We start from the raw sequence: 27,136 nt of genomic DNA, 5'->3' as shown, positions 1-27,136 counted from the left end.
TTTCCACCAAAAGACGATTACTCCCAAGAAAGGATCCTTTGCCCAAGATACTGATGGAAGAACAGCTCAAAGTAGGACATTTTTATTATGATAAATCGTGTTTCTGTCGAAACATTTTAGTGGCTTAGGACGCCATGTTTTTTGACGTAGCTTCGCTTGGCGCAAACTGTATTGAAAAGTAAGGATAAATTAAAAAATGTAATTCCGCAATTGTATTAAGAATTAAATTGTCTATCAATCCCTGTCCACCCTATATTTTTTAGTCACGTTTATGAGTATTTATGTATAAGAGTAGATCACTGTCTAAGTGGTGCAAGGACATTTTCTGACCAGCTGAGTTACATTTCACATTGTCTAACCATGATTTTGGTGGCTAAATATAAACGTTTTCAATCAAACTCTATATGTATTGTGTAATATGATGTTACAGGAGTGTCATCTGAAGAATTCTGAGAAGGTTAGTGAAAAAATTAATATATTTTTGGCGATGTTGACGTTATCGCTCACTTTGGCTAGAATCAATGCTGGGCTGCTATGTGCTATGTGCTATGCTAATATAACGATTTATTGTGTTTTCGCTGTAAGACACTTAGAAAATCTGAAATATTGTCTGTATTCACAGGATCTGTGTCTTTCGATTCGTGTATGCTGTGTATTTTTACGAAATGTTTGATGATTAGTAAGTAGGTAAACACGTTGCTCAATGTAGTTTTTCTATTCCATTTGTGACGGTGGGTGCAATTGTAACCTATGCGATCTACCTGAAATATGCACTTTTTTCTAACAAAACCTATCCCATACCATAAATATGTTATCAGACTGTCATCTAATGAGTTTTTTTGTTGGTTAGGGGCTATAAATATCTTAGTTTAGCCAAATTGGTGATGGCTACTGGTGTTGGTGGACAAATAAAAGATGGTGGATTATGCTAATGTGTTTTTAGGTAATAGATGTACATCTTTACATATTGTGTCTTCCCTGTAAAACATTTTAAAAATCGGACATGTTGACTGGATTCACAAGATCTGTGTCTTTCATTAGCTGTATTGGACTTTAATGTGTGAAAGTTAAATATTTAAAAAAAATATTTTTTTTGAATTTCGCGGCACTGGTTTTTCAGTGGGGGGGGGGGGGGTGTGGCGCTAGCGGCACGCTGATCCTAGACAGGTTAAGACGGAGAATCGTTATTGTCTTTACTGGAGATAAACAACAAAGTACGCGCTCTCATCCACTCGCATGAAAACACTACAGCCAAAACGGGAGCCACTTAGAAAAACTACAAATTCTAGCTCATTTTTCCAAAAACAAGCCTGACACTCTTTCTAAAGACTGTTCACATCTAGTTGAAGCCCTAGGAACTGCAATCTGGGAGGTTTTCCCTTCATATTAAAAATGACAGGCGTTGGAATAACTGGTGGGCTGAATTTTTGTCCTCGGGTTTTCGCCTGCCATATCAGTTCTGTTATACTCACATACATTATTATAACAGTTTTAGAAACTTTAGAGTGTTTTCTATCCAAATCTACCAATTATATGCATATCCTAGCTTCTGGGCCTGAGTAACAGGCAGTTTACTTTGGGCACGCTTCTCATCCAAAATACTGCCCCCTAGCCAAAAAAGAGGTTCAAGTTAGTGAGGGATATATAAGACTCCAGCTTCAGTGATTTTTGCAATTAATTCCAGTCATTGGCAGCAGAGAACTGGAAGGAAAGGTGGCCAAATGAGGAGTTGGCTTTGGGGATGACCAGTGAAATATACCTGCTGGAGCGCGTGCTACAGGCGGGTGCTGCTATGGTGACCAGTGAGCTGAGATAAGGCAGGGCTTCACCTAGCAAAGACTTATAGATGACCTGGAGCCAGTGGGTTTGGCAAAGAATATGAAGCGAGGGCCAGCCAACATACAGGTCGCAGTGGTGGGTAGTTTATGGGGCTTTGGTAACAAAACTAATGGTACTGTGATAGACAGCATCCAATTTGTTGAGTAGAGTGTCGGAGGCTATTTCGTAAATGACATCGCCGAAGTCAAGGATCGGTAGGAGAGATAGTTTTACGAGGGTATGTTTGGCAGCATGAGTGAAGGATGCTTTGTTGCGAAATAGGAAGCTGATTCTAGATTTAATTTTGGATTGGAGATGCTTAATGTGAGTCTGGAAGGAGAGTTTACAGTCTAACCAGACACCTAGGTATTTGTAGTTGTACACATATTCTAAGTCAGAACCATCCAGAGTAGTGATGCTAGACGGGCGGGCAGGTGCGGGCAGCGATCGGTTGAAGAGCATGAATTTAGTTTTACTTGCATTTAAGAGCAGTTGGAGGCCATGGAAGGAGTGTTGTATGGCATTGAAGCCTGGAGGTTAGTTAACACAGTGTCCAACGGGCCAGAAGCATACAGAATGGTGTCGTCTGCGTAGAGGTGGATCAGAGAATCACCAGCAGCAAGAGCGACATCATTGATGTATACAGAGAAAAGAGTCAGCCCGAGAATTGAACCCTGCGGCACCCCCATAGAGACTGCCAGAGGTCCAAACAACAGGCCCTCCGATTTGATACACTGAACTCTATCTGAGAAGTAGTTGGTGAACCAGGCGAGGCAGTCATTTGAGAAACCAAGGCTGTTGAGTCTGCCGATAAGAATGCAGTGATTGACAGAGTCGAAAGCCTTGGCCAGGTCGATGAAGACGGCTGAACAGTATTGTATTTTATCGATGGCGGTTATGATGTCGTTTAGGACCTTGAGCGTGGCTGAGGTGCACCCATGACCCGCTCGGAAACCAGATTGAATAGCGGAGAAGATACGGTGGGATTCGAAATGGTCAGTGATCCATTTGTTAACTTGGCTTTCAAATACTTTAGAAAGGCAGCGTAGGATAGATATAGGTCTGTAACAGTTTGGGTCTAGAGTGTATCCCCCTTTGAAGAGGAGGATGACCACGGCAGGGATCTCAGACGAGAGGTTGAACAGGCTAGTTATAGGGGTTACAACAATTGCAGCGGATACTTTTAGAAAGAGAGGGTCCAGATTGTCTAGCCCAGCTGATTTGTAGGGGGTCCAGATTTTGCAGCTCTTTCAGAACATCAGCTATCTGGATTTTGGTGAAGGGGAAATTGGGGAGGCTTGGGCAAGTTGCTGTGGGGGGGTGCAGAGCTGTTGACCGGGGTAGGGGTAGCCAGGTGGAAAACATTGCCAGCCGTAGGAAAATGCTTATTGAAATTCGCGATTATCGTAGATTTATCGGTGGTGACAGAGGTTCCTAGCCTCAGTGCAGTGAGCAGCTGGGAGGAGGTGCTCTTATTCTCCATGGACTTTACTATAGAGGACACCGTCTGGGCCTCTGAGGATAAGGACAGAGCAGAGGAGAGGTATACTATAGAGGACACGGTCTGGCCCTCTGAGGATAAGGACAGAGCAGAAGAGAGGTATACTATAGAGGACATGGAGTCATTTCAGTTGCTTAATGTAAACACCAGGCTCTTCAAATCTACAGAGAATGTTATTGAGTGTATGAGGAACTCAAGGGAAAGTCACCACTCCAATATCTACATCAGAGTTTGAATCAACAATCTCCGGCACAGAGAGAGTCAGTCAGAAGAGGGAGGTCCTAATTATAGAAGGTCAACATAGGCCACTTTCACCAGTGAAGTCACAAGGTGCGATCCTCTGCCCAGGCGTTGCGGATGCATGTAAGATCTTACAACTCCTGGATAGGTATTTTACGTATCAGCTAACCACATCATTTGTTTTAGCAATTTGTCAGTCAATGACACTAAAACATATGATGAGCAATGAGGTCACTGTGGTTCTAGACTGGCCAGCAGATTCACCACAACTCTGATGTAGTCATAGCCTGCGTCGAGGTGACAGCCACAATACTTCAGAAACATGCTGGTAGAGGTTTTGTTTAGGGTCAGCTAAACCAAAGCCAAGAAACCCACAATCCTGCACTGGTGCAATCATAGGAAGGGTTCTTTTCATTACGATATAATTCCAACATAGTTTCCCAAAAAATGTATTGTGTTCATTTTGGCATCATATTTTTATGTTGAAATATAAACAGCATAAAGTTTAGTACGGAGTCTTTGAGCAATCTACTGCTGGGAATGGCAGTGTGGGTGGAAGAAAAATATTAGTGGCTTTCCTGCGTCTCCCGAAGCGAGACCCACCTCCCCAATCAGCAGCCCACTAACGATCCCAACCAACCCCAGTCTGATAGTTTCAGCGTTAATTAAACTAATTGATTTAGGCTGCTAGTGTCGAGCACACAACACAGAAACTCCTTAGTACAAACACAGACTCCTCAGTACAAACACAGACTGTTGCTGGTGAGAGTTGTCTAATTTGAGGCTTCTGAAATCAGCAATATATAAGCTGCTGGTTGCAGCCACTATTTATAAGGGTTTTTAAAAAACGAAGGGGCATTATATAATGGTGGAAACTGTTGGTCTACCGCTGATCTTCCCAGGCTTAACCCAATAGAGTTTATGATGACGTTCAAGAGAAAGGCAGTCAGAAGCCAAATTCCTCTCGCCCCCTTCCCACCCAAACACAGCTTTTTACCCATTCCACAGTTAATGGTCTTCCTCCCAGCTGCAAAGCTTTTGGCACTTGAACACTATTATAATTGTTTTAAGCCAGCCAGGAAAAAAACAGATGCAGCTTTGACTAAATAGCAAGAAATCACAATCACATTTTGTTGAACTACCAGATGGTGACTGCAGGCGGCTGCAGTCCCCATCTGCAGTCGTAAACCCTGGCTGCAATGGGAATGGTATGGCACAGACAGATTCCCAGGGAACTGGTAGGTCTACATATGAGGGAAAGACTGGAGAAAGGGCAGCAGAACTGGAGCCTTTAAATGAACAAGGCAGGAATCACCTGGAATTAAGTCCAGAAAACTGCCAAGACAAGAGTTTGCTGAAAATGCACTGTTGAGGACCTCTGCTCCACAGAGTTAAAAAGAATAAGTAAAGAAGCTTTCAAAAACATTAGTCCAAACCTCAGCTAGGGATGGGACTGGCCTGAACAAAATCCCAAACAAAATGAAGTCACTCAACTAACTCTTCACAGAGTTTACACTTCTAAATCAAATCTCCTCACATAAGGGGAAACTGAATTAGCTCAAGTGTAGTGACCCAAACTGAGCCCGTGGCACTCTTGACCCCCCTCCCTACCAGATATTAAGATCTATCCTGAGCCCAAAACCCAATGAGTAAACAGCTACAGCAGCAACGGTCTCTCTCTTCCACTTTGAGAAACCGACTGCCGCACTGCCTCGACGAACTGACGCCAATACACTAAAGAAAATGCATTGCTGTACAAGAGGATGGTCTTCAGTCAGCAAAGCCAACAAACTGTCAAATGGGACCGTCACAAGCACACCAAGTATGGCATCGTCACATTATTACTGGACTGAATTACTGGAGCTATTTCAGACTCACTATTCCACTGTGGAGGGGAATGCCAGTTGAATAGTACTGTAATGTAACAACTTATTTTGGACCACATGGAGCCATGACACACGGCCTTCAGTCAGACACACGGCCTACGGTTCGATCAGAGCCAACGCCAAACCGGGAAACAGACTGTCTGACTCCCAACTGCTATTTTGTCTGGTCATCCACTCAGAACTACACACAGGCACACGTGCACAGACACACGCACTCACACAAACACAGCATGTGTGTAGTGCTGCTGTCCAGGATCTCCTTACTCTTATGGGACAGGCAGAGGGATGATGAGAGTACCAGGGCCTGCTGGGACAGTTAGAGAAGAATGAGAGAGAGCACACACATAAAACCTGTAAGCTGCTACAGTAGGCTGTATCCAAAGACTAAATGAGGTAGGAACATGCACTGGAAAAAATTATTTTGAGAATTATGGAACAGTTCCAATCTCATTAGGGGTTCCTAACAATTTACCAAAACTACCCAGCATCCAGGTGAAAACATAGTTTGTCAAACTCCCATCTTGAGTACTGTCCTTCAAAAGCAGGAGTTAAAACAAAAACTACACACCCACCAATGTTGATCTGATAAACATGATCCCATCTCCAGAACCGGATCTTAATGTCACTGCAAAAAAATGTGCTCCCAAAGGACATTGGTCCTGTGCAGTGGAGCAGGAGGCCTGCAAATCAACAGAACTGGCCCAGGTGCAGAGAGCCACACGTACACTACACTGCTGTTTCGAATCAGGGTCGTTCCACCTCAAACAACACAAGAGGGTTGACACCCACCATTTCTGATTGTTCTGGAATCATTTCTGTTGCTAGAAAGAAATAAGATTGGCATTTCTGCTTTTGTTGATATATAATTTTTATAAAATTGCGATTGCTTACACACTTATTGCGGAATCTGACGCATTGTGTCAAAACTCTACAAACAAGCCAAATAAGACAACACTTAGAGATAAACATCTCACTTCTATGGCAAAATGAAACTCTGCAATCAAAACCTAACAATCCTTTTTCAAAATTGTAATTTTGCAACAAAATGATACACACGTGCACCATTTTAATTACTCTTTCAAAGCAGCAACATACTGATGTCTTTAGTACTTTGTAGTATATTTTCTCATACAGGCTTCTGTGAAAGATTGTTCAAGTACAGTACATCTACTCACATTCCAATGAACACAAAATAGAAAGGCTTCATAAAAAAATATAAACGGCTTCTTTTTTTGCCACTTTTACAACAACAAAAACACAAAGAAAAGTAGAATTACAGTACAGTAATCAATACAATATGTTACTGTAAACTCACGTAAACAAAAATAATTAGTAAAATTGCAGTGCGATGGTAAACAAATAATAGTATTGTAAGGGATTGCACACACTGTACATAGATTTTTCTATTTTTTTCTATTGTGTTATTGACTGTACGTTTGTTTATGTGTAACTCTGTGTTGTTTTTGTCGCACTGCTTTGCTTTGTCTTGGCCAGGTCGCAGTTGTAAATGAGAACTTGTTCTCAACTGTCCTACCTGGTTAAATAAAGGTGAAATTTAAAAAAAAAAACATTTAAAAGGGATGGGGTGGATGGTTTATGGATCCCGCCTTCTGTTAGGGTCTGGCCACATCACCTCATCCACATCACAAACAATGTCATCCCTGGATAGGCAACAGGGAAAATATCGCCTTGAGTGTCATATCCAACCCTGGACTGACCCCACCTCAATGTCTCCGCATGCCTCTTCCATTGCTTGCAGAAGAGGCAGGCAGTCATGTGGTTGGTGGTCATACACTTTCCAAACACCAAGGCGAAAATAATTCCTCAATCGGTTTGAGAAATGGGGAGTAAGGGGGCAAGTATACAACTGTGAAGTTATTGTGGTTGGTGAACCAGTCCCTGACCAGAGCAGCCTGGTGGAAACTAACATTATCCCAGATGACAACAAACCTGGGCTGCTCTGGTCCGTCCTGTACAACTGCATTACGTAGTGCATCCAGACATATGATTATGTGTGCAGTATTGTAGAGCCCTAGGGTGGCATGGTGATGGAGAACTCCTTGCAGACTAATGGCGTCACACAAGGTGATATTTTCAAAGTCCAGGACTCTAACATAAAATGCATATACTGTACCGTGAATATGGTGTTTAATCAAAACACAGAACTACAATGTCTACATTTTCACACAATGATGGGGGTGGGTTGGGTCAGACACATTCAGTCAAAAACTACAAGCTACAGGCAAGGCAGGTGACCCCACAGACAAGGAGGTCTTTGACTAACGCTGTTCCTCTCAAATGGAACCGTGTACAGCTGCTTCATCGTAAGTTGGTGTTGATGCAAGATGCGGCAGAGTGTCGACATACTGACACGGTTGATATTATGGAATGTTGTGTGATCTGCAATGATTTGCTCTCATAGTTGATGTAGGCGGATGGTGTTGTTTGACAACACTAGATTGACAATGGCCAGTTCCTGTTCATGGGTGAACAGACGTTGCCTTCCACCCTCGGGAGGTCATCTGGAAGTTCTGTAGAAAATGCAAGAATATGATGTCATTGGTTAGGTTCTTATTTTTTACATACTTGTCACGCCCTGACCGTAGATTGCTTTGTATGTTTCTATTTTTAGTTTGGTCAGGGTGTGATGTGGGTGGGTATACTATGTTGTAGGTCTAGGTTTTCTGTTTCTGTGTGTTTGGCCTGGTGTGGTTCCCAATCAGAGGCAGCTGTCTATCGTTGTCTCTGATTGGGAGCCATATTTAGGTACCCTGTTTTCCCACTTTTGTTTGTGGGTGGTTGTTTCCTGTTTAGTGTTTTGTTTCACCTTTCAGGACTGTTCGTTTGTCGTTTTTGTTGTTTGTCAAGTGTTTTTGTATTTTATGAAAAAATATGACCACTTACCACGCTGCACCTTGGTCCTCCTCTCCTTCTCCAGACGACAATTGTTACAGAACCACCCACCAACAACGGACCAAGCAGCGTGGTAAAAAGGAGGAATGGACATGGGAGGACATTCTGGACGGCTAGGGATCTTACACATGAGAGGAGATTCTGTCTGGAAGGGATCGCCTTCCTTTGGAACAGGTGGAGGCAGCCAGGCAGCAGGAGAAAGGAACCGGCGGTATGAGGGAACACGGTTGGCAAGGAAACCCGAGAGGCATCCCCAGAATTTTTTGGGGAGGGGGCACACGGGGAGATTGGCGGAGTCAGGTAGGAGACCTGAGCTAACTCCCCATGCTTACCGTGGAGAGTGTTGTACTGGTCAGGCACCGTGCTATGCGGTGGAGCGCACGGTGTCTCCAGTACGTGTTCATAGCCCGGTACGTTACATCGCAGCTCCTCGCATCTGCCGGACGAGAGTGGGCATCGAGCCAAAAAGGAGTGTGCCAGCCCTGCTCTCCAGGCCTCTAGTGCGTCTCCTCGTCCCGGGTTATCCTGCGCCAGCTCTGCACACTGTCTCCAGTAAGTCTGCACAGCGCAGTGCGTCCTGTGCCTGCGCCCCGCACGTGCAGGGCCAAAGTCACCATACAGCCAGGACGGGTTGTGCAGGCTCTTTGCTCGAGACCTCCAGTGTGCCTCCACGGCCCAGTGTATCCGGTGCCTCGGCCAAGGACAAGGCCTCCTGCATGTCTCCCCAGCCTGGTGAGTCCTGTGCCTTCTCCCAGAGCAAAGCCTCCTGTGATAATCCATGGCACGAGGCCTCCAACAAAGGACGTCAGTCCGGAGCAGCAGCCAGTCTCCCTCCTGTCCGGAGCAGCAGCCAGAGTCTCCCTCCTGTCCGGAGCAGCAGCCAGAGTCTCCCTCCTGTCCGGAGCAGCAGCCAGAGTCTCCCTCCTGTCCGGAGCAGCAGCCAGAGTCTCCCTCCTGTCCGGAGCAGCAGCCAGAGTCTCCCTCCTGTCCGGAGCAGCAGCCAGAGTCTCCCTCCTGTCCGGAGCAGCAGCCAGAGTCTCCCTCCTGTCCGGAGCAGCAGCCAGAGTCTCCCTCCTGTCCGGAGCAGCAGCCAGAGTCTCCCTCCTGTCCGGAGCAGCAGCCAGAGTCTCCCTCCTGTCCGGAGCAGCAGCCAGAGTCTCCCTCCTGTCCGGAGCAGCAGCCAGAGTCTCCCTCCTGTCCGGAGCAGCAGCCAGAGTCTCCCTCCTGTCCGGAGCAGCAGCCAGAGTCTCCCTCCTGTCCGGAGCAGCAGCCAGAGTCTCCCTCCTGTCCGGAGCAGCAGCAAGAGTCTCCCTCCTGTCCGGAGCAGCAGCCAGAGTCTCCCTCCTGTCCGGAGGAGCAGCAAGAGTCTCCCTCCTGTCCGGAGGAGCAGCAAGAGTCTCCCTCCTGTCCGGAGCAGCCAGAGTCTCCCTCCTGTCCAGGGCCCGCTGCACCAGCCTAATCTCGGGAGTTGATAGCTTGAAGCACAGCGAAGAGCTTCTGGCAAAACGCAGGAAAGTGCTGTTTGAATGAATGCTTACGAGCCTGCTGCTGCCTACCACAGCTCAGTCAGACTGCTCTATCAAATCATAGACTTAGTTATAACATAATAACACACAGAAATACGAGCCTTAGGTCATTAATATGGTTGAATCCGGAAACTATAATTTCGAAAACCAAACGTTTATTCTTTCAGTGAAATACGGAACCGTTCCGTATTTTATCTAACGGGTGGCATCCATAAGTCTAAATATTCCTGTTACATTGCACAATGTTATGTCATAATTACGTAAAATTCTGGCAAATTAGGCGGCCCAAACTGTTGCATATACACTGACTCTGCGTGCAATGAACGCAAGAGAAGTGAGACAATTACACCTGGTTAATATTGCCTGCTAACCTGGATTTCTTTTAGCTAAATATGCAGGTTTAAAAAATATATACTTCTGTGTATTGATTTTAAGAAAGGCATTGATGTTTATGGTTCGGTACCCATTGGAGCAACGATACGCACTGCATTAATTATATGCAACGCAGGACACGCTAGATAAACTAGTAATATCATCAACCATGTGTAGTTAACTAGTGATTATGATTGATTGATTGTTTTTCATAAGATAAGTTTAATGCTAGCTAGCAACTTACCTTGGCTTCTACTGCATTCGCGTAACAGGCAGGCTCCTCGTGGAGTGCAATGTCATCAGGTGGTTAGAGCGTTGGACTAGTTAACTGTAAGGTTGCAAGATTGAATCCCCGAGCTGACAAGGTAAAAATCTGTCGTTCTGCCCCTGAACGAGGCAATTAACCCACCATTCCTAGGCCGTCATTGAAAATAAGAATGTGTTCTTAACTGACTTGCCTAGTTAAATAAAGATTAAATAAAGGTGTAAAAAAAAGACAAATCGGTGTCCAAAAATACCGATTTCCGATTGTTTTGAAAACTTGAAATCGGCCGTAATTAACCGGCCATTCCGATTAATCGGTCGACCTCTATTACAGACGTTAGGCAATTAAGGTCACAGTTATGAAAACTTACGACACTAAAGAGGCCTTTCTACTGACTCTGAAAAACACCAAAAGAAAGATGCCCAGGTTCCCTGCATATCTGCGTGAACGTGCCTTAGGCATGCTGTAAGGAGACATGAGGACTGCAGATGTGACCAGGGCAATAAATTGCAATGTCCGTACTGTGAGACGCCTAAGACAACACTACAGGGAGACAGGATGAACAGCTGATCGTCCTCGAAGTGGCAGACCACGTGTAACAACACCTGCACAGGATCGGTACATCCGAATATCACACCTGCGGGACAGGCACAGGATGGCAACAACAACTGCCCAAGTTACACCAGGAATGCACAATCCCTCCATCAGTGTTCAGACTGTCCGCAATAGGCTGAGAGAGGCTGGACTGAGGGCTTGTAGGTCTGTTGTAAGTCACCAGACAACGTTGACTGGCAAAAAGTGCTCTTCACTGACGAGTCACGGTTTTGTCTCGCCAGGGGTCATGGTTGGATTTGCGTTTATCTTTGAAAGAATGAGCATTACACCGAGGCCTGTAATCTGGAGCGGGATCGATTTGTAGGTGGAGGGTCCGTCATGGTCTGGGGCGGTGTGTCACAGCATCATAGGACTGAGTTTGTTGTCATTGCAGGCAATTTCAACGCTGTGCGTTACAGGGAAGACATCCTCCTCCAGCATGACAATGTCACCAACCATACTGCTCGTTCTGTGCGTGATTTCCTGCAAGACAGGGAAGTCAGTGTTCTACCATGGCCAGATTTCAATCCTATTGAGCACGTCGGAGGGTGAGGGCTAGGGACACCCACACCCCCAGAAATGTCCGGGAACTTGCAGGTGCCTTGCTGGAAAAGTGGGGTAACAACGGACAGCAAGAACTGGCAAATCTGGTGCAGTCCATGAGGAGGAGATGCACTGCAGTACGTAATGCAGTACTTAAGTACTTATGTGGCCACACCAGCTACTGACTGTTACTTTTGATTTTGACCACCCCTTTGTTCAGGGACACATTATTCAATTTCTGTTAGTCACACGTCTGTGGAACTTGTTCAGTTTGTCAGTTGTTGAATCTTATGTTCATACAAACATTTACAGATGTTAAGTTTGCTGAAAATAAACACAGTTGACAGTGAGAGGACATTTCTTTTTTTGCTGAGTTTAGTACCAGTTCTCTATGTTTGATAAGTAGTAAGGAGCTGCGCCTCGGATTATTGTTAATTTATCCTATGTAATGTATTCTCAGTAAATTTGGAGATGTTTCGCCCCCCCCCCAATTAAGAGAAATTAGTCATTGAATACATCCTGATATTATTATTGTTTTTTATTGGATGTATTTAACCTTTATTTATCGAGGCAAGTCAGTTAAGAACTAATGTATCTTTCATTTGCTGTCCAACCTGTATTTTTTAGTCAAGTTTAGGATTAGTTACTGATTAGATTAGGTGCCTCTCCCAAGATTTCTGCCAACATATTGTTGGCAGCTTGGCTACTTTTCTCATTGTATAACCACGATTTGTGCCGCTAAATATGCACATTTTCGAACAAACTCTATATGTACTGTGTAATATGATGTTATAGGACTGTCATCTGAAGAAGTTTGAGAAGGTTAGTGAAAAAATTAATATCTTTTGCTGGTTTATTCGTTATCGCTATTGTTGGCCTGAATCAATGCTGTTGTGTGGTTGGCTATTGTAGTAAGCTAATATAATGCTTTATTGTGTTTTCGCTGTAAAACACTTAAAAAATCTGAAATATTGGCTGGATTCACAAGATCTTTGTCTTTCATTTGCTGTACGCTGGGTATTTTTCAGAAATGTTTTATGATGAGTATTTAGGTAATACACGTTGGTCTCTGTAGTTATTCTAGTTGCTTTCGTGAGAGTTGGGATGGTGGCTGCAATGGTAAACTATGATTTATACCTAAAATATGCACATTTTTCTAACAAAACATATGCTATACAATAAATATGTTATCAGACTGTCATCTGATGAAGTTGTTTCTTGGTTAGTGGCTATTTATATCTTTATTTGGTCGAAATTGTGATAGCTACCTACGCAGGAAAAAAATAGTGGGGAAAAAAGTTGTCTTTTGCTATCGTGGTTAGCTAATAGATTTACATATTGTGTCTTCCCTGTAAAACATTTTAAAAATCAGAAATGATGGCTGGATTCACAAGATGTGTATCTTTCATCTGGTGTCTTGGACTTGTGATTTAATGATATTTAGATGCTAGTATTTACTTGTGACACTATGCTAGGCTATGCTAGTCAGCTTTTTTACTGATGAATCCCGGATCCGGGATTGTGATGAAGTAGAAGTTAATAACAAATTCTTATTTACAATGACAGCTTACCGGGGAACTGGGGTTTAACTGCCTTGTTCAGGGAACTGAATGACAGATTTTTACCTTGTCAGCTCAGGGATTCGATCCAGCAACCTTTCGGTTACTGACCCAACGCTCTAACAACTAGGCTCTCTGGCTAGTTCTGACCACTAGATGGTGCTGTTACTGCTATTAGGAGACTGCTTTAAAAAATAGTCTATAGAGCAGGTATGACAGCAACACATGCTTTGGTTTTGTTAACCTGGTCACTGTTTCAAATGCTAAGTTTTTATAATTTGTGTCACAAATCCAATGCAAGTCAATGGTACCTATATTAGTATTTTCACTCGTCATGTCCAAACCATCCTAAAGTATCTAAAAATGTGTTGTGTAACTCAATGTTACTTATACATGATTTGGATATGAAGTGTGAAAATGCTGAAATATGTACCATTGACTTGCATTGTATTTGTGCCACACATGCTAAACAGGACAGGGATAAGGCAGCACTGGTGAATACATGTGCAGGTTACAGCATTGAAATAGAATTGCATTCCATTATGGCCTCATTGACTTGAATGGGGACGTCACTTCTAGTAATTATATTTCTATGGGCTACAGTAGCGCTACTCTAACATTGCACGTTTTGATTTGGGAGATATATTATAAATGTAATGGGGTTTCCCATTTATTTTAACGTATTTCATGGCTATAATCTAGAGTAGTGAATGATGAACATAATTTCAGATACCCTCAGTTCCTCTGTGAAACATAAATAAATCTGTGGTTTGTTTTACTTTACTTGATTTGTGATTATGGGCTCAATATTAAATCAAATAATCCCAATTCAAATATGTGGTGAATACTAGTTGAATGTTTTAATTTATCTTGCCATAGCTCTTTCTATGGTGATGTAGTGAAATGAGAAGCACAGAAGTACTTTAGCTCATTCAGCAAACCCACCAACCGTGTCATTTCACTACAACATGGGTTTCATTCAGCAAACCCACCAACCGTGTCATTTCACTACAACATGGGTTTCATTCAGCAAACCCACCAACCGTGTCATTTCACTACAACATGGGTTTCATTCAGCAAACCCACCAACCGTGTCATTTCACTACAACATGGGTTTTCAGCAAACCCACCAACCGTGTCATTTCACTACAACATGGGTTTCATTCAGCAAACCCACCAACCGTGTCATTTCACTACAACATGGGTTTCATTCAGCAAACCCACCAACCGTGTCATTTCACTGCAACATGGGTTTCATTCAGCAAACCCACCAACCGTGTCATTTCACTGCAACATGGGTTTCAAAAGTGGCAAGTTGGTCATTTAAAACACCCTACTCTTTCTTCATAAACATGGAGCTGAGGTTAGAGATGCTATATTTTTCTGATGCCAAATTGCAATCCACCCCCAGCTCTGAAAAATCCCCAAACCCCTAATTTACACACCCCCATGGACCTCATAAACATGAGGGATGTTTTAACTACAGGCCGTTCACACCTTTCCACAGTGACAACCGAGGGGGGTCCAGTCCTTCCCACCTCTAAAGAGAAAAACAGTGAGGCCGATGGGAGGAGAGTCACACAGCCATCCCTCTGATCACCTCCCATTCACCACAGCTGTCTGGAAACAAATTGTCTCTGTTGTCTCCCAAGCACCCTCTTGTGCAAACTGACTGCCAGAGTACCTGAACTGTGGTCAATTCCATTTAATTGAAAATATGAATCTGAACTGGAAAGAGCTAGTCTATTTTGATTCCAATGTTTGGTCTGGCTAGGTCCATTTTCCCTAAAAGGAGAGTGCAGTTATCTGCACAACGAATAGAGTCCCTTTTTGACCCTAATAGGGTTAAACAAGCCAGGACTTCTGGCAGTAAAGATTAAATCTACCTAAGTGTGTGTTGTCAGGGCGACTCAATCGACGAGTCAGCTGCTGAGTATGTGACGTCCTGAGGGCATTCCGCACCACACAGGCACAGCAGACCTAACACAGAGGTCCGCAGGGCCAATTGGGCTTATCATGACCAAACACACGTACCTTTTTCCACTGACTGACCTACACACACACACACACACACACACTTCTTTATATAAGCCTCCCATTACCGAACAGGGGAGTAAAATCTAGACAGGCCTTCAATGTTTGAGACAGGGTTGTTTCATGACCTCGGTCACCAGGCTAAGCATGTCCCCATTAACCTTTCAAACAACACACTAATGTTACAGAGTTACCAGACCAACCTCACAGGCCTGAAGAAAGAACAGAGAAAGACTCAAAGGCCTTTTAAAAAGTGAATAAAGAAAGAAAGAAAATGGAGTCACATGGAAAGCTTCTCAGATGGAAAACAGCAAACCTTTTCTGACATCCCACAAAGAGCCCCATTGTCCAACACACAGGGCTGTGAAAAGCAGCTAATCGCAGAGCAGAGAACCTGAGTGAAGAATAGCTTGGCAGCCCAAATACACATGCCCAATTTAAACAACTACCCCACACACAAACTATGATTTATAAGAATCTCACAAAATAAAAGAATACCAACAATGAAAACAATACCAGAAACCTGTTTGATCATATATGGAGAGGGAGACAGTGTAGACACAGAGGGAAAATGCATGTTTTAGTAGCTAACAGAGCCCCCAGTGGGTCCAGTGTCAATATTGTATTTGCAGAAACCCTATTTAAGGGGGTAAACTCCAGGAAAGTGACCAACTAACACGGTGACCTCAATCTGGGTACGTCACAGCCAAACCATCCATGATCTAATCCAGAACACCACCCCATCTAGACCACATGTGGCAGGGATAGGCTGGGAAACATTATCAGCAGCAGAGGCATCCATGACCAAACATCTCCTTATGACTGTCTTGTAATGTAATCTGTACAGAACTACACCACACAGAAAGACAGACAGAGACTATCTTCAGTAATTCAGGTCAGCCCACCGGATTTGTGATGCACTGAGTATATGACAGACTCCTTGAATATTTAACTTTATCATAGTTCAAAAGGTCTCTTGATATATCCTCTATTCTCTTCCTTTGACAGACAGATAGGAAAGCCTGCTGTTATTGGGACAGGAGCATGGAAACTTCTTTGATAAATCTATGAAGCAGACATCGATCAGTCCAGACAGACAAGACCCTCGCGGACAGCCTGTCATCTATAGTCTGACCTCTGACATCTTAGCAGTCCATCCCCTGATCCCTGTCTGGCACCAGTGACAGGGAAGGAGGAATGTGATCCTGCTGCTGGATGGAGAGGTATTAGGCAGTCTTCTTCTCAACATGGTGGATCTGGCCTGGCACTGATGCCTCGCTGAGATTCATATCACATCAGGTTGAGGAGCAGACCTATCCTTACAAGGCCCCACACTGTGCTGCCTCTCCCGCTCTAGACTACTAACACACACACACACAGCGCTACTTCTCCCTAGTCCACACACACACACACACACATGCACGCGCACACGCACACAGTTCATAGACCCTCAGGCGGTCTACCACGGTGGTGTCAGCGCATGGCTAGTGTCCTCTCTGTCTACTAGCTAACTTCACTCTATTAGTCCAGGCCAGGGGGCATGACAGGAATCAGACACACATACACACTCATGGAGCCATGCTATCAGTGAGGGTGAAAGTCTGTCAGTGTGTAGTAGGGTGAGGGAGATGAACGTGTGAGAACGTTCTAGCTTGCTTTTTCTCATTTTTGTGTGTCTCTGTGGGCCTATGCTGCTGTTGAGGCTGGGAAATAAAACACACACACACACACAGACAGAGATAACACCCCCCCCCACCCCGGCCAGACTGACCTCACCCCTGTATTCAAGCTACTCCCCTACTCCCCCGTCTCACCACAATGTGGGCGATAGTCTGATAACTGAGAAGAAAACGAGTGATAACTGGAAACTTTTCTGTTTCTGATGTGTCCGTTTCCTGTTGGTTTATGTTATTGACGTGTGAAGCTGTCACAAACAACGAGTGTGAAATGTGGAAGAATTAGACTGATTTGGCCCACTGGTTGCTAAATTTGATTCTGTGTTTGGTTTGGCTACACATTTGGTAGTAGCATTAGCATACACATTCAAATCAAATTGTATTTGTCACATGCTTCATAAACAACAGGTGTACACTAACAGTTATATGCTTACTTACGGGCCCTTCCCAACAATGCAGAGAAAAATATATACAATTAAGTTTGAACACACTTACTCACTCAAGGGTTTTCCTTTAATTTTACTATTTTCTAAATTATAGAATAATAGTGAAGACATCAAAACTAGGAATTAATTTTTTATTTAACCAGGCAAGTCAATTAAGAACATTCTTATTTACAATGATGGCCTACAGCAGCCAAACCCGGACGACACTGAGCCAATTGTGCGCCGCCCTATGGGACCAATCACAGCTAGTTGTGATACAGCCTACACGTACGCTACGGTCACAAGACGCAGGCCTCCTAATTGTCCCTAGAATTTCTAAGCAAACAGCTGGAGGCAGGGCTTTCTCCTATAGAGCTCCATTTTTATGGAATGGTCTGCCTACCCATGTGAGAGACGCAGACTCGGTCTCAACTTTTAAGTCTTTACTGAAGACTCATCTCTTCAGTGGGTCATATGATTGAGTGTAGTCTGGCCCAGGAGTGTGAAGGTGAATGGAAAGGCTCTGGAGCAACGAACCACCCTTGCTGTCTCTGCCTGGCCGGTTCCCCTCTCCACTGAGATTCTCTGCCTCTAACCCTATTACAGGGGCTGAGTCACTGGCTTACTGGTGCTCTTCCATGCCGTCCCTAGGAGGGGTGCGTCACTTGAGTGGGTTGAGTCACTGACGTGATCTTCCTGTCTGGGCTGGCGCCCCCCCTTGGGTTGTGCCGTGGCGGAGATCTTTGTGGGCTATACTCGGCCTTGTCTCAGGATGGTAAGTTGGTGGTTGAAGATATCCCTCTAGTGGTGTGCGGGCTGTGCTTTGGCAAATTGGGTGGGGTTATGTCCTTCCTGTTTGGCCCTGTCCGGGGGTATCATCGGATGGGGCCAAAGTGTCTCCTGACCCCTCCTGTCTCAGCAGTATTTATGCTGCAGTAGTTTATGTGTCGGGGGGCTAGGGTCAGTTTGTTATATCTGGAGTACTTCTCCTTTCTTATCCGGTGTCCTGTGTGAATTTAAGTATGCTCTCTCTAATTCTCTCTTTCTCTCTCTCTGAGGACCTGAGCCCTCGGACCATGCCTCAGGACTACCTGGCATGATGACTCCTTGCTGTCCCCAGTCCACTTGGCCGTGCTGCTGCACCAGTTTCAACTGTTCTGCCTGCTGTTTTCAACTCTCTAGAGACAGCAGGAACGGTAGAGATACTCTTAATGATCGGCTATGAAAAGCCAACTGACATTTACTCCTGAGGTGCTGACTTGCTGCACCCTCGACAACTACTGTGATTATTATTATTTGACCATGCTGGTCATTTATGAACATTTGAACATCTTGGCCATGTTCTGTTATAATCTCCACTCGGCACAGCCAGAAGAGGACTGGCCACCCCTCATAGCCTGGTTCCTCTCTAGGTTTCCTCCTAGGTTTTGGCCTTTCTAGGGAGTTTTTCCTAGCCACCGTGCTTCTACACCTGCATTACTTGCTTGCTGTTTGGGGTTTTAGGCTGGGTTTCTGTACAGCACTTTGAGATATCAGCTGATGTAAAAAGGGCTATATAAATACATTTGATTTGATTTGATTCAAACCAGGGTGTCTGTAGTGACCCTTCTGGCACTGAGATGCATTGCCTTAGACCGCTGTGCCACTCGGGAACCCTGAAATAACACATATGGAATCATGTAGTAACCAAAAAAAAGTGTTAAACAAATCAAAATATATTTTATATTTGAGATTCTTCAAAGTAGCTACCCTTTGCCTTGATGACAGCTTTGCACACGCTTAGCATTCTCTCAACCAAATTCATGAGGTAGTTACCTGGAACGCATTTCAATTAACAGGTGTGCCTTGTGAAAAGTTAATTTGTGGAATTTCTTTCCTTCTAATGTGTTTGAGCCAATCAGTTATGTTGTGACATGGTAGGGGTGGTATACAGAAGACAGCCCTATTTGGTAAAAGACCAAGTCCATATTTTGGCAAGAACAGCTCAAATAAGCCGAGAAACGACAGTCCATCATTACTTTAAGACATGATGGTCAGTCAATCCGGAAAACCATCAAGCACTATGATGAAACTGGCTCTCATGAGGACCGCCACAGGAAAGGAAGACCCATAATTAACTCTGTTGCAGAGGATAAGTTCATTAGAGTTACCAGCCTCAGAAATTGGCAATTAACTGCACCTCACAGAGTTCAGGTAACAGACACAGCTCAACATCAACTGTTCAGAGGAGACTAAGTGAATCAGGCCTTCATGGTCGAATTGCTGGAAAGAAACCACTACTACAGGACACCAATAAGAAGAAGAGACTTGCTTGGGCCAAGAAACACAAGCAATGGACATTAGATTGGTTGAAATCTGTCCTTTGATCTGATGAGTCCAAATTACAGATTTTTGGTTCCAACAGCCATGTCTTTGTGAGATGCAGTGTAGGTGAACGGATGATCTCTGCATGTGTGGTTCCCACAGTGAAGCATGGAGGAGGAGGTGTGATGGTGTGGGGGGTGCTTTGCTAGTGACTGTCTGTTATTCATTTAGAATTCAAGGCACACTTAAACAGCATGGCTACCACAGCATTCTACAGCCATACGCCATCCCATCTGGTTTTCACTTAGTGGGACTATCATTTGTATTTCAATAGGACACTGACCCAACACACCTCCAGGCTGTGTAAGGGCTATATGACCAAGAAGGAAAGAGATGAGTGCTTTATCAGATGACCTGTCTCCACAATCACCCGACCTCAATCCAATTTAGATGGTTTGGGATGAGTTGGACCGCAGAGTGAAGGAAAAGCAGCCAAGTGCTCAGCATATGTGGGAACTCCTTCAAGACTATTGGAAAAGCATTCCAGTTGAAGCTGGTTGAGAGAATGCCAAGAGTGTGCAAAACTGTTGTCATGACTGTCCTGTGAGGATCCGAATGGGTCAGGTCAGCTTGGCAATGGATGACAGTAACCAGACCCTCTCTCATCCACAGAGGGGGGAGGAGGGAGCTGTTGGGGGGTTGACAGCTCACACCACGTCATAAATTAGGAATATTCCTTTGTCTTCAGAGACTTTTCCCGACAAAACTCTAATATATTCTAAAGCGAATACTGGAACAATATTTCTGACATAAGAACGTGGGAAATGGTCAGAGGTGATCTAAAGAATAATAATGTCATATTGGATGTTATTTGTGATGTCATAAAGTGTTATAAAGGAAATACTGTAACTTGAAAAGTATATACACTACATGTAGGAAGTCTCAATCCTTTACATTGTGCATGAAATATGAGCAATGATTAAAGTATTTTTGTTAAGATAGGAATGTGATTTTAGGAGAGACCATTCTACTACTCTTCAAACCATCATATTCTACTACTCTTCTCAAATCACGGTATTCTACACCTTTCATCACCAATGGGAACCGTCAAAACAGCTGGCAAGCCTATCTTCCAAGGAGCATCTTCCAGAGAGAACAGTAGAAGACGGGGGAGGGGAGAACCCTTTTGGACAATCAGAGCCTCACAAGCGTGCCGCTGAAAGGCCCAACACCCTCCTAAGGAGTGAGGGTTCAAACAGAGATCCACAGTGAATGAAGGCATTTAAACGTAAATACGTTCATGATTTTTTACTCCAAATGGGTGGCGGTTCATGTGCAAAGGATATGATTACTGTGAGAATAGTTTCTAAAATGTATCAACGATAAGTGTCTTTTTCTCTCTCTCTCCTTCTACATGTCGTTGTGTAATAAGTCGCCATATTTTGCGTCAGTCCGCTAGGGACCTTTTCCTAATGTATTAAGTGTGTATGTTATCCTGTCTTATCATTTAGTTAGCTAGTAAATAAATAATTAAAACAATTTGTGTAGTACTGAATCATAAGTAAGGCTGGAGTTTTTGCAGATGCAGGAGGTTACGACTGTTCAGAATGATGATATGATACGAGGTTATGATTAATATGTTGACTGTTTTCTGGATGTGACAGATAAACAACCGCTCTCGTGGTGTCCCAAACTCCTAATGAGTTAATTGTTACAATATTAATTTAATTGGGTAACAATTAAAAATAGTTAGTTGACTCGATTAATAACAGTCATCAGATTAATGAAAGTAAAGTCACGACACCGTTTTCAAGGCAAACGGTGGAAATTTTTGAAGAATCTAAAATCTAAAATGTATTTTGATTTGTTTAACACTTTTTTGGTTACTACATGTGTAGAAAATGTAGAAATTGTTTTAAAAAATTAAGAAAACCCTGGAATGAGTAGTTGTGTCCAAACCTTTGACTGGTCCTTTAAATAATTGAAAAATGTAAAGATAGCAAGGAATAAATACACAATGAACAACGATAACTTGGCTATATACACAAGTACAAAATCAAGTGTGTGGTAGATGCTAAATGCAGTATCCATCTTCTAGAACACAGTACACATGTTCTAGAATCTTAAAACCATTGTCTCTTCTCTCCTCCCCTTACCACGATGTCTCAGCTGTTAAAAGTTAAGATGAAGTCATCGACGGGAGAGATGACTGCTGTTCATGCTGTTGCTGTGACTTCACACTACATACATGAGACAGACGGGGCCTGGGCAGACAGAGGGGGAGGGGGTTAAAGACCCTGCAGAATGATATCAGACCAGAAGAGGGGGAGGAAGGGGTGAGGAGGAGGGAGGTAGATGGACTTTTATCGCACTCTCCCGACTCAGTGTCTGCTAGCATCACATCCTAAATCATACAGCTTTGCTAGACCTCTCTGTGTCTGAACTGTAGTCAAGAGAACTAGGGAAGTGGGGAGGATTAACACTGGGAAACTAGAGTCACTGGTGACCCACTCGGCACAAAGCCCCTCTCCTAAACCCCTAGGATGCTCTGGCAGGTGAGATCCTTCTGGGCAGACAGACACAAACATAGTCAGCCAGGACATCTGACTGTGTCTGACCCCGGCAGTCCAGCGTAGCTTCACTTTGGTTAATGATTATTACAATTACAGGGCAGATAGCTAGGTCCAGGCTGAGTCGCTGACACGGCATACTGATGAGTGGTGGTCGACACACACAGCAAACAGCCCATGGACAGCAGTGACTGTCTGGGTGCCTTCCATCATCAACTATGTCTGTCTTCAGTCTATCTATCAGTCCAGACTATCAAATCAAATCAAAGTTTATTTGTCACGTGCACCGAATACACCAGGTGTAGACCTTACAGAGAAATGCTTACTTACAGGCTCTAACCAATAGTGCAAAAAAAAAGGTGTGTGTGTGTGTGTGTGTGTGTGTGTGTGTGTGTGTGTGTGGCTAAGTAAAGAAATAAAACAACAGTAAAAAGACATTTGAAAATAATAGTAGCAAGGCTGTATACAGACACCGGTTAGTCAGGCTTATTGAGGTAGTATGTACATGTAGATACATGTAGGTTATGAACATGTAGGTTAACTTCTCTAGGATAGGGGGCAGCATTTTCACATTTGGATGAAAAGCGTGCCCAGAGTAAACTGCCTCCTACTCAGTCCCAGATGCAAATATATGCATATTATTAGTAGTATTGGATAGAAAACACTCTGAAGTTTCTAAAACTGTTTGAATCATGTCTGTGACTATAACAGAATTAATTTGGCAGGCAAAACCCAAGGACAAACCATTCAGATTTTTTTTTTTTTTTGAGGTCACTCTCTTTTCAATGGGTTTCATTGGTAATCCAGATTTCTAAGGGACCTTCCTGCAGTTCCTATCGCTTCCACTGGATGTCAACAGTCTTTACAAATTGGTTAAGGTTTTGCCTTTGAGAAATGAAGAAGTAGCCATGTTCAGAATGAGGCTCCAGTGAAGTGTACTGTTTGTTAGAGGCGCGTGACCAGAAAGCATGCTACACATTGTTTTCCTCCGGTATTTCGATGATTTATGTTAAAAAATACCTAAAGTTGTATTACAAAAGTAGTTTGAAATGTTTGGACAAAGCTTACAGGTAACTTTTGAGGTATTTTGTAGTCACGTTGTGCAAGTTGGAACCGGTGTTTTTCTGGATCAAACGCGCCAAATAAATAGACATTTTGGATATATATCGACGGAATTAATCAGACAAAAGGACCATTTGTGATGTTTATGGGACATATTGGAGTGCCAACAGAAGAAGCTCGTCAAAGGTAAGGCATGAATTATATCTTTATTTCTGCGTTTTGTGTCGCGCCGGGAGTGTTAAAATATGATGGTCTGTGATTGTTAGCTGGGGTGCTATCCTCAGATAATAGCATTGTTTGCTTTCGCAGTAAAGCATTTTTTTTTTTATCTGACACGTTGGCTGGATTCACAACAAGTGTAACTTTAATTTGGTATATTGAATGTGTGATTTCATGAAAGTTACATTTTTATAGTAATTTATTTGAATTTGGCGCTCTGCATTTTCACTGGATGTTGGCCAGGTGGGACGCTACCGTCCCACATATCCCAGAGAGGTTAAAGTGACTATGCATATATGATGAACAGAGAGTAGCAGAAAAAGAGTGGTTGGCGGGTGGTGGGGCACAATGCAGATAGCCCGGTTAGCCAATGTGAGGGAGCACTGGTTGGTCGGGCCAATTGAGGTAGTATGTACATGAATGTATAGTTAAAGTGACTATGCATATAAGACAAACAGAGAGTAGCAGCAGTGTAAAAGAGGGGTTGGTTGGGGGGGGGGGGGGGGGCACACAATGCAAATAGTCCGGGTAACCATTTGGTTACCTGTTCTACCCTGACCACATTTTAGCTATGCTGCTCTAGTAGTCTGTAAGTACCTGTAATAAGTGTGACATGGACTAACCCTTCTTAAAGAGTTTCTCCGGTACTTTTTTATACTTTCTAGCCAGTAGTTGTGAGAGTAGCACTCACGAGTCAAATATGGTCCCCGAAAACTGCATTCTACATCACATATGTGCAGATATGTGTACTACGTCATTGCTCTCTATCTCGCTCTGCTAAGTGTGCATCTTGCTAGCTGTCACTCAAAAAACGAGGGGCTGAAGCTCATTGGTTAGAACTCAAATTGTTAGGGGTTGGCCCACATGGGGGGAAATGTAGGGAAAATGGCGCAAGCACAGCTTCCAGAAAAACAGTTGCTTTCAAACTAGGGATTTCGGGGCAAATGGAGGTAAAACAATAATTCTGCTCATAGATTATGCATTTTTGAACTACACATTGACACATCCAGCCCAACGCGGGAGGTTTAAAAAATATACTTAGCAGTCGCCAAAGTTCCGGAGAATGTCTTTGATGAATGATCTCAGCAGAACTACAGACTGGCAATTCAAAATAACAGAATTACGCTGAGACTCATATTTTTGATTTCAAAGTTTAACAAAGCAGACAACTCTATGCAGAAGGACAACTTTCAACAATTTACACTGAGTTTCTAAAAACTCAAAAATATCTGCTCCGAATTAAGATTCTACGATGTCTGCAGAAAGAATGGGTTGTTAACTATGACATGACACATTGACACCCAGTAATGGAATTGCGGTAACGGAATTTCAACATGGGTCCCTGATCTGTACTACACAGAAATGCATAATAATTATGGATATCAATGTCATTCTCCTGATAGTGATGTATCCTAAATAGGCATACAAAGGTATACATATACAAAATTCTCCTTTGCATATTTGGGTATTATTCTACACATTGGCTATTATTTTAATGAGTTCTGCCGCCAAACAAGACCGTATTTGATTGGTCTGAACCAACCATAGACGTCTATGTTTCACAAGTTTGGTCATTAGAGATCAGTACAGAACAGTAAAGCATAGTTCAGTACACTAGAGTGCATTATAGTGTACTCGACTGTACTGTGTAAGGTACTAAACTCAATGTTTCTTTACTGTACTGAACTCCACTGTACTGAACTATAATCTACTTTTCTTTACTCTACTCTGCTGTGCAGTACTGTGCTTTCCAAACTTGGGAACCCAACTGTGGTTTGTGACTACTATCTACTAAATCTGTTACCGATTTTTCTGAAATTCGAGTTTCAATCACTTAATAATTTATAGATATTTTTTTTAAAGATCAGTAAAAACGAACTAAGTGATAGGTCTACCTTTACTTATTACTTCTGTGAACTTTCATTGTCCTCCTTCCTCATGAGGGAGAGAATTTAGAAAATATCTTAAAGATATGTGGGTTTTTGGTAACGGCATTTCAAGGCACAAGGCAATGTTTCTTAAACTTAGAAGACAGAACATTTTCTCTGAAACTAGTGTTGATATTAGTTGCAGGGGTCTTTACTTCAACATCATGTTTTAATGTATTTCTGACACCTTTTAAGACTTTGTCTGGTAGATGTTTTCTAAGACCACTTTTCCATCTGTCTGACCAGAAATCAAAGCCTTTGCTAATTCCACATTTTTATGATGGAAAATGTTTGAATAATCTATATATGCCTTAATTTCACAAATATAGACTCTTAGTTTTCATTTTACACCCACTTTGACATGCTTCTATGAACTTCACGTTGGTGCTCATGGGTCCTTTTACATGGAAATGACATGACAGGACTGATGTGATGGAGCCACTGCATGCCAGGATGCTGAGATAAAAGTCACAGCTTGTTTGTGACTCAGAGGTCACATTCCCACACGTTTTCCAACAGGAAAGATTACGTTTTTATTCCCAATCCTACCATAGGGCGGTCACTGGTCGTCATCATATGAGGGTAACCTTTTTCCAGTGCATCGCGCACGTGCACGGATGGATGGATTTGTAACCAAAACCAAAATAGAAAATCTAATTCCATATGTGCATTTACCTGATGTATTAACTGATTTATTAAATGTAGGCTATACCAAAAGATGCAGTTCGGCAACTCGGGAATAAACCCTCTAACCTCCTGGGATAATATTTACCATTTACCATACAATGAAAATTACCGACAACTATCTAATATTTCCCACCGTGTTCACAGTAACTTTCTAAATTACTTCCAGGATAGAAAAAATACTCACCTTGAAGAATTGGTCAAGTAAAATTCCACGGAATATCCAAAGTAGCTCCCATTAGGTCCGCTGTAGACAGAAGGGTTCTCCACGTCCAAGTTGAATGTATCACACAACGGTAGCAGAATTATTAGACAAACCCCAATGCAGAATAATGAGTAGCTCAGTTTTCCCGGTGTCTTCGAATGGTATCTTTTGGAACCCATTCTATTTCTCAATTAATCCACTACAATTGTATTTGTTTTAATCAACACTTGAGTTGCTCTGATGTTTTTAGATCAGTAGAGCTTGTGGAGTGGTTGTTCTATTTCTCTAAACTGCATGCCTTGAAACTCAAACTCGCTGTATCTCTCCTAAATGCTCAGTCAGCTTCTTCCCTCGACTCGCTCTCCCTCGCTACGCTCGCTCCTCTATCCTAATTGAAGGGATATTGAAAGGAGGGAGTTCCTCGACTCGTGACAAACTTTTGAAGAGGTGGAGCTCTTAATTCAGAAAAAGACAGACAGAAGACCAACTTGTAACGTCCATCTAGAGTGGGCTACACTCAGAACGGAGTCATCTGTATGATACTGAAATCTTCCCGAACTGGGTATTCTGATAATTGTATCCTCTCCTTGGCGCGCAGCCACCATTTGCGTTCAAGGCTTTAGAATGGGGAGGGGATTTTGGTCTATCTGCCTAATAAAGATCACATGGTTGTGTCTCTCTGTAACCTTTTCTACCTGGGTGATGCTGACCAACAGAGATTTAACAAAGATAACCAGATACAGTATATTATTAACTTGGTGGTCAATTGATACAGAGTAACATCATCTGTATTTATCATCCTATTATCTCAA

At 43.1% G+C, this 27,136-nt stretch overlaps 1 protein-coding gene across 1 annotated transcript in view; it reads right to left on the bottom strand.

The window, feature by feature from the left end:
- The window catches only part of LOC129829937 (integrin alpha-5-like), an 86,299-nt gene extending 59,601 nt beyond the window's left edge, over window positions 1-26,698 (bottom strand). The window contains exon 1 of the mRNA XM_055891972.1: window positions 26,307-26,698. Coding sequence (XP_055747947.1) covers window positions 26,307-26,503 — 197 coding nt within the window. The 5' untranslated portion in view covers window positions 26,504-26,698. The remainder of the gene's footprint in view (window positions 1-26,306) is intronic.
- Between the last annotated feature and the right edge of the window lie 438 nt (window positions 26,699-27,136).

This window comes from Salvelinus fontinalis, chromosome 31 (assembly GCF_029448725.1).
Source record: "Salvelinus fontinalis isolate EN_2023a chromosome 31, ASM2944872v1, whole genome shotgun sequence".
NCBI classification, from domain to species: Eukaryota; Metazoa; Chordata; class Actinopteri; order Salmoniformes; family Salmonidae; genus Salvelinus; species Salvelinus fontinalis.
Note: the sequence above shows the minus strand (reverse complement) of the source record. Positions and strands in the feature narration are given on the sequence as shown.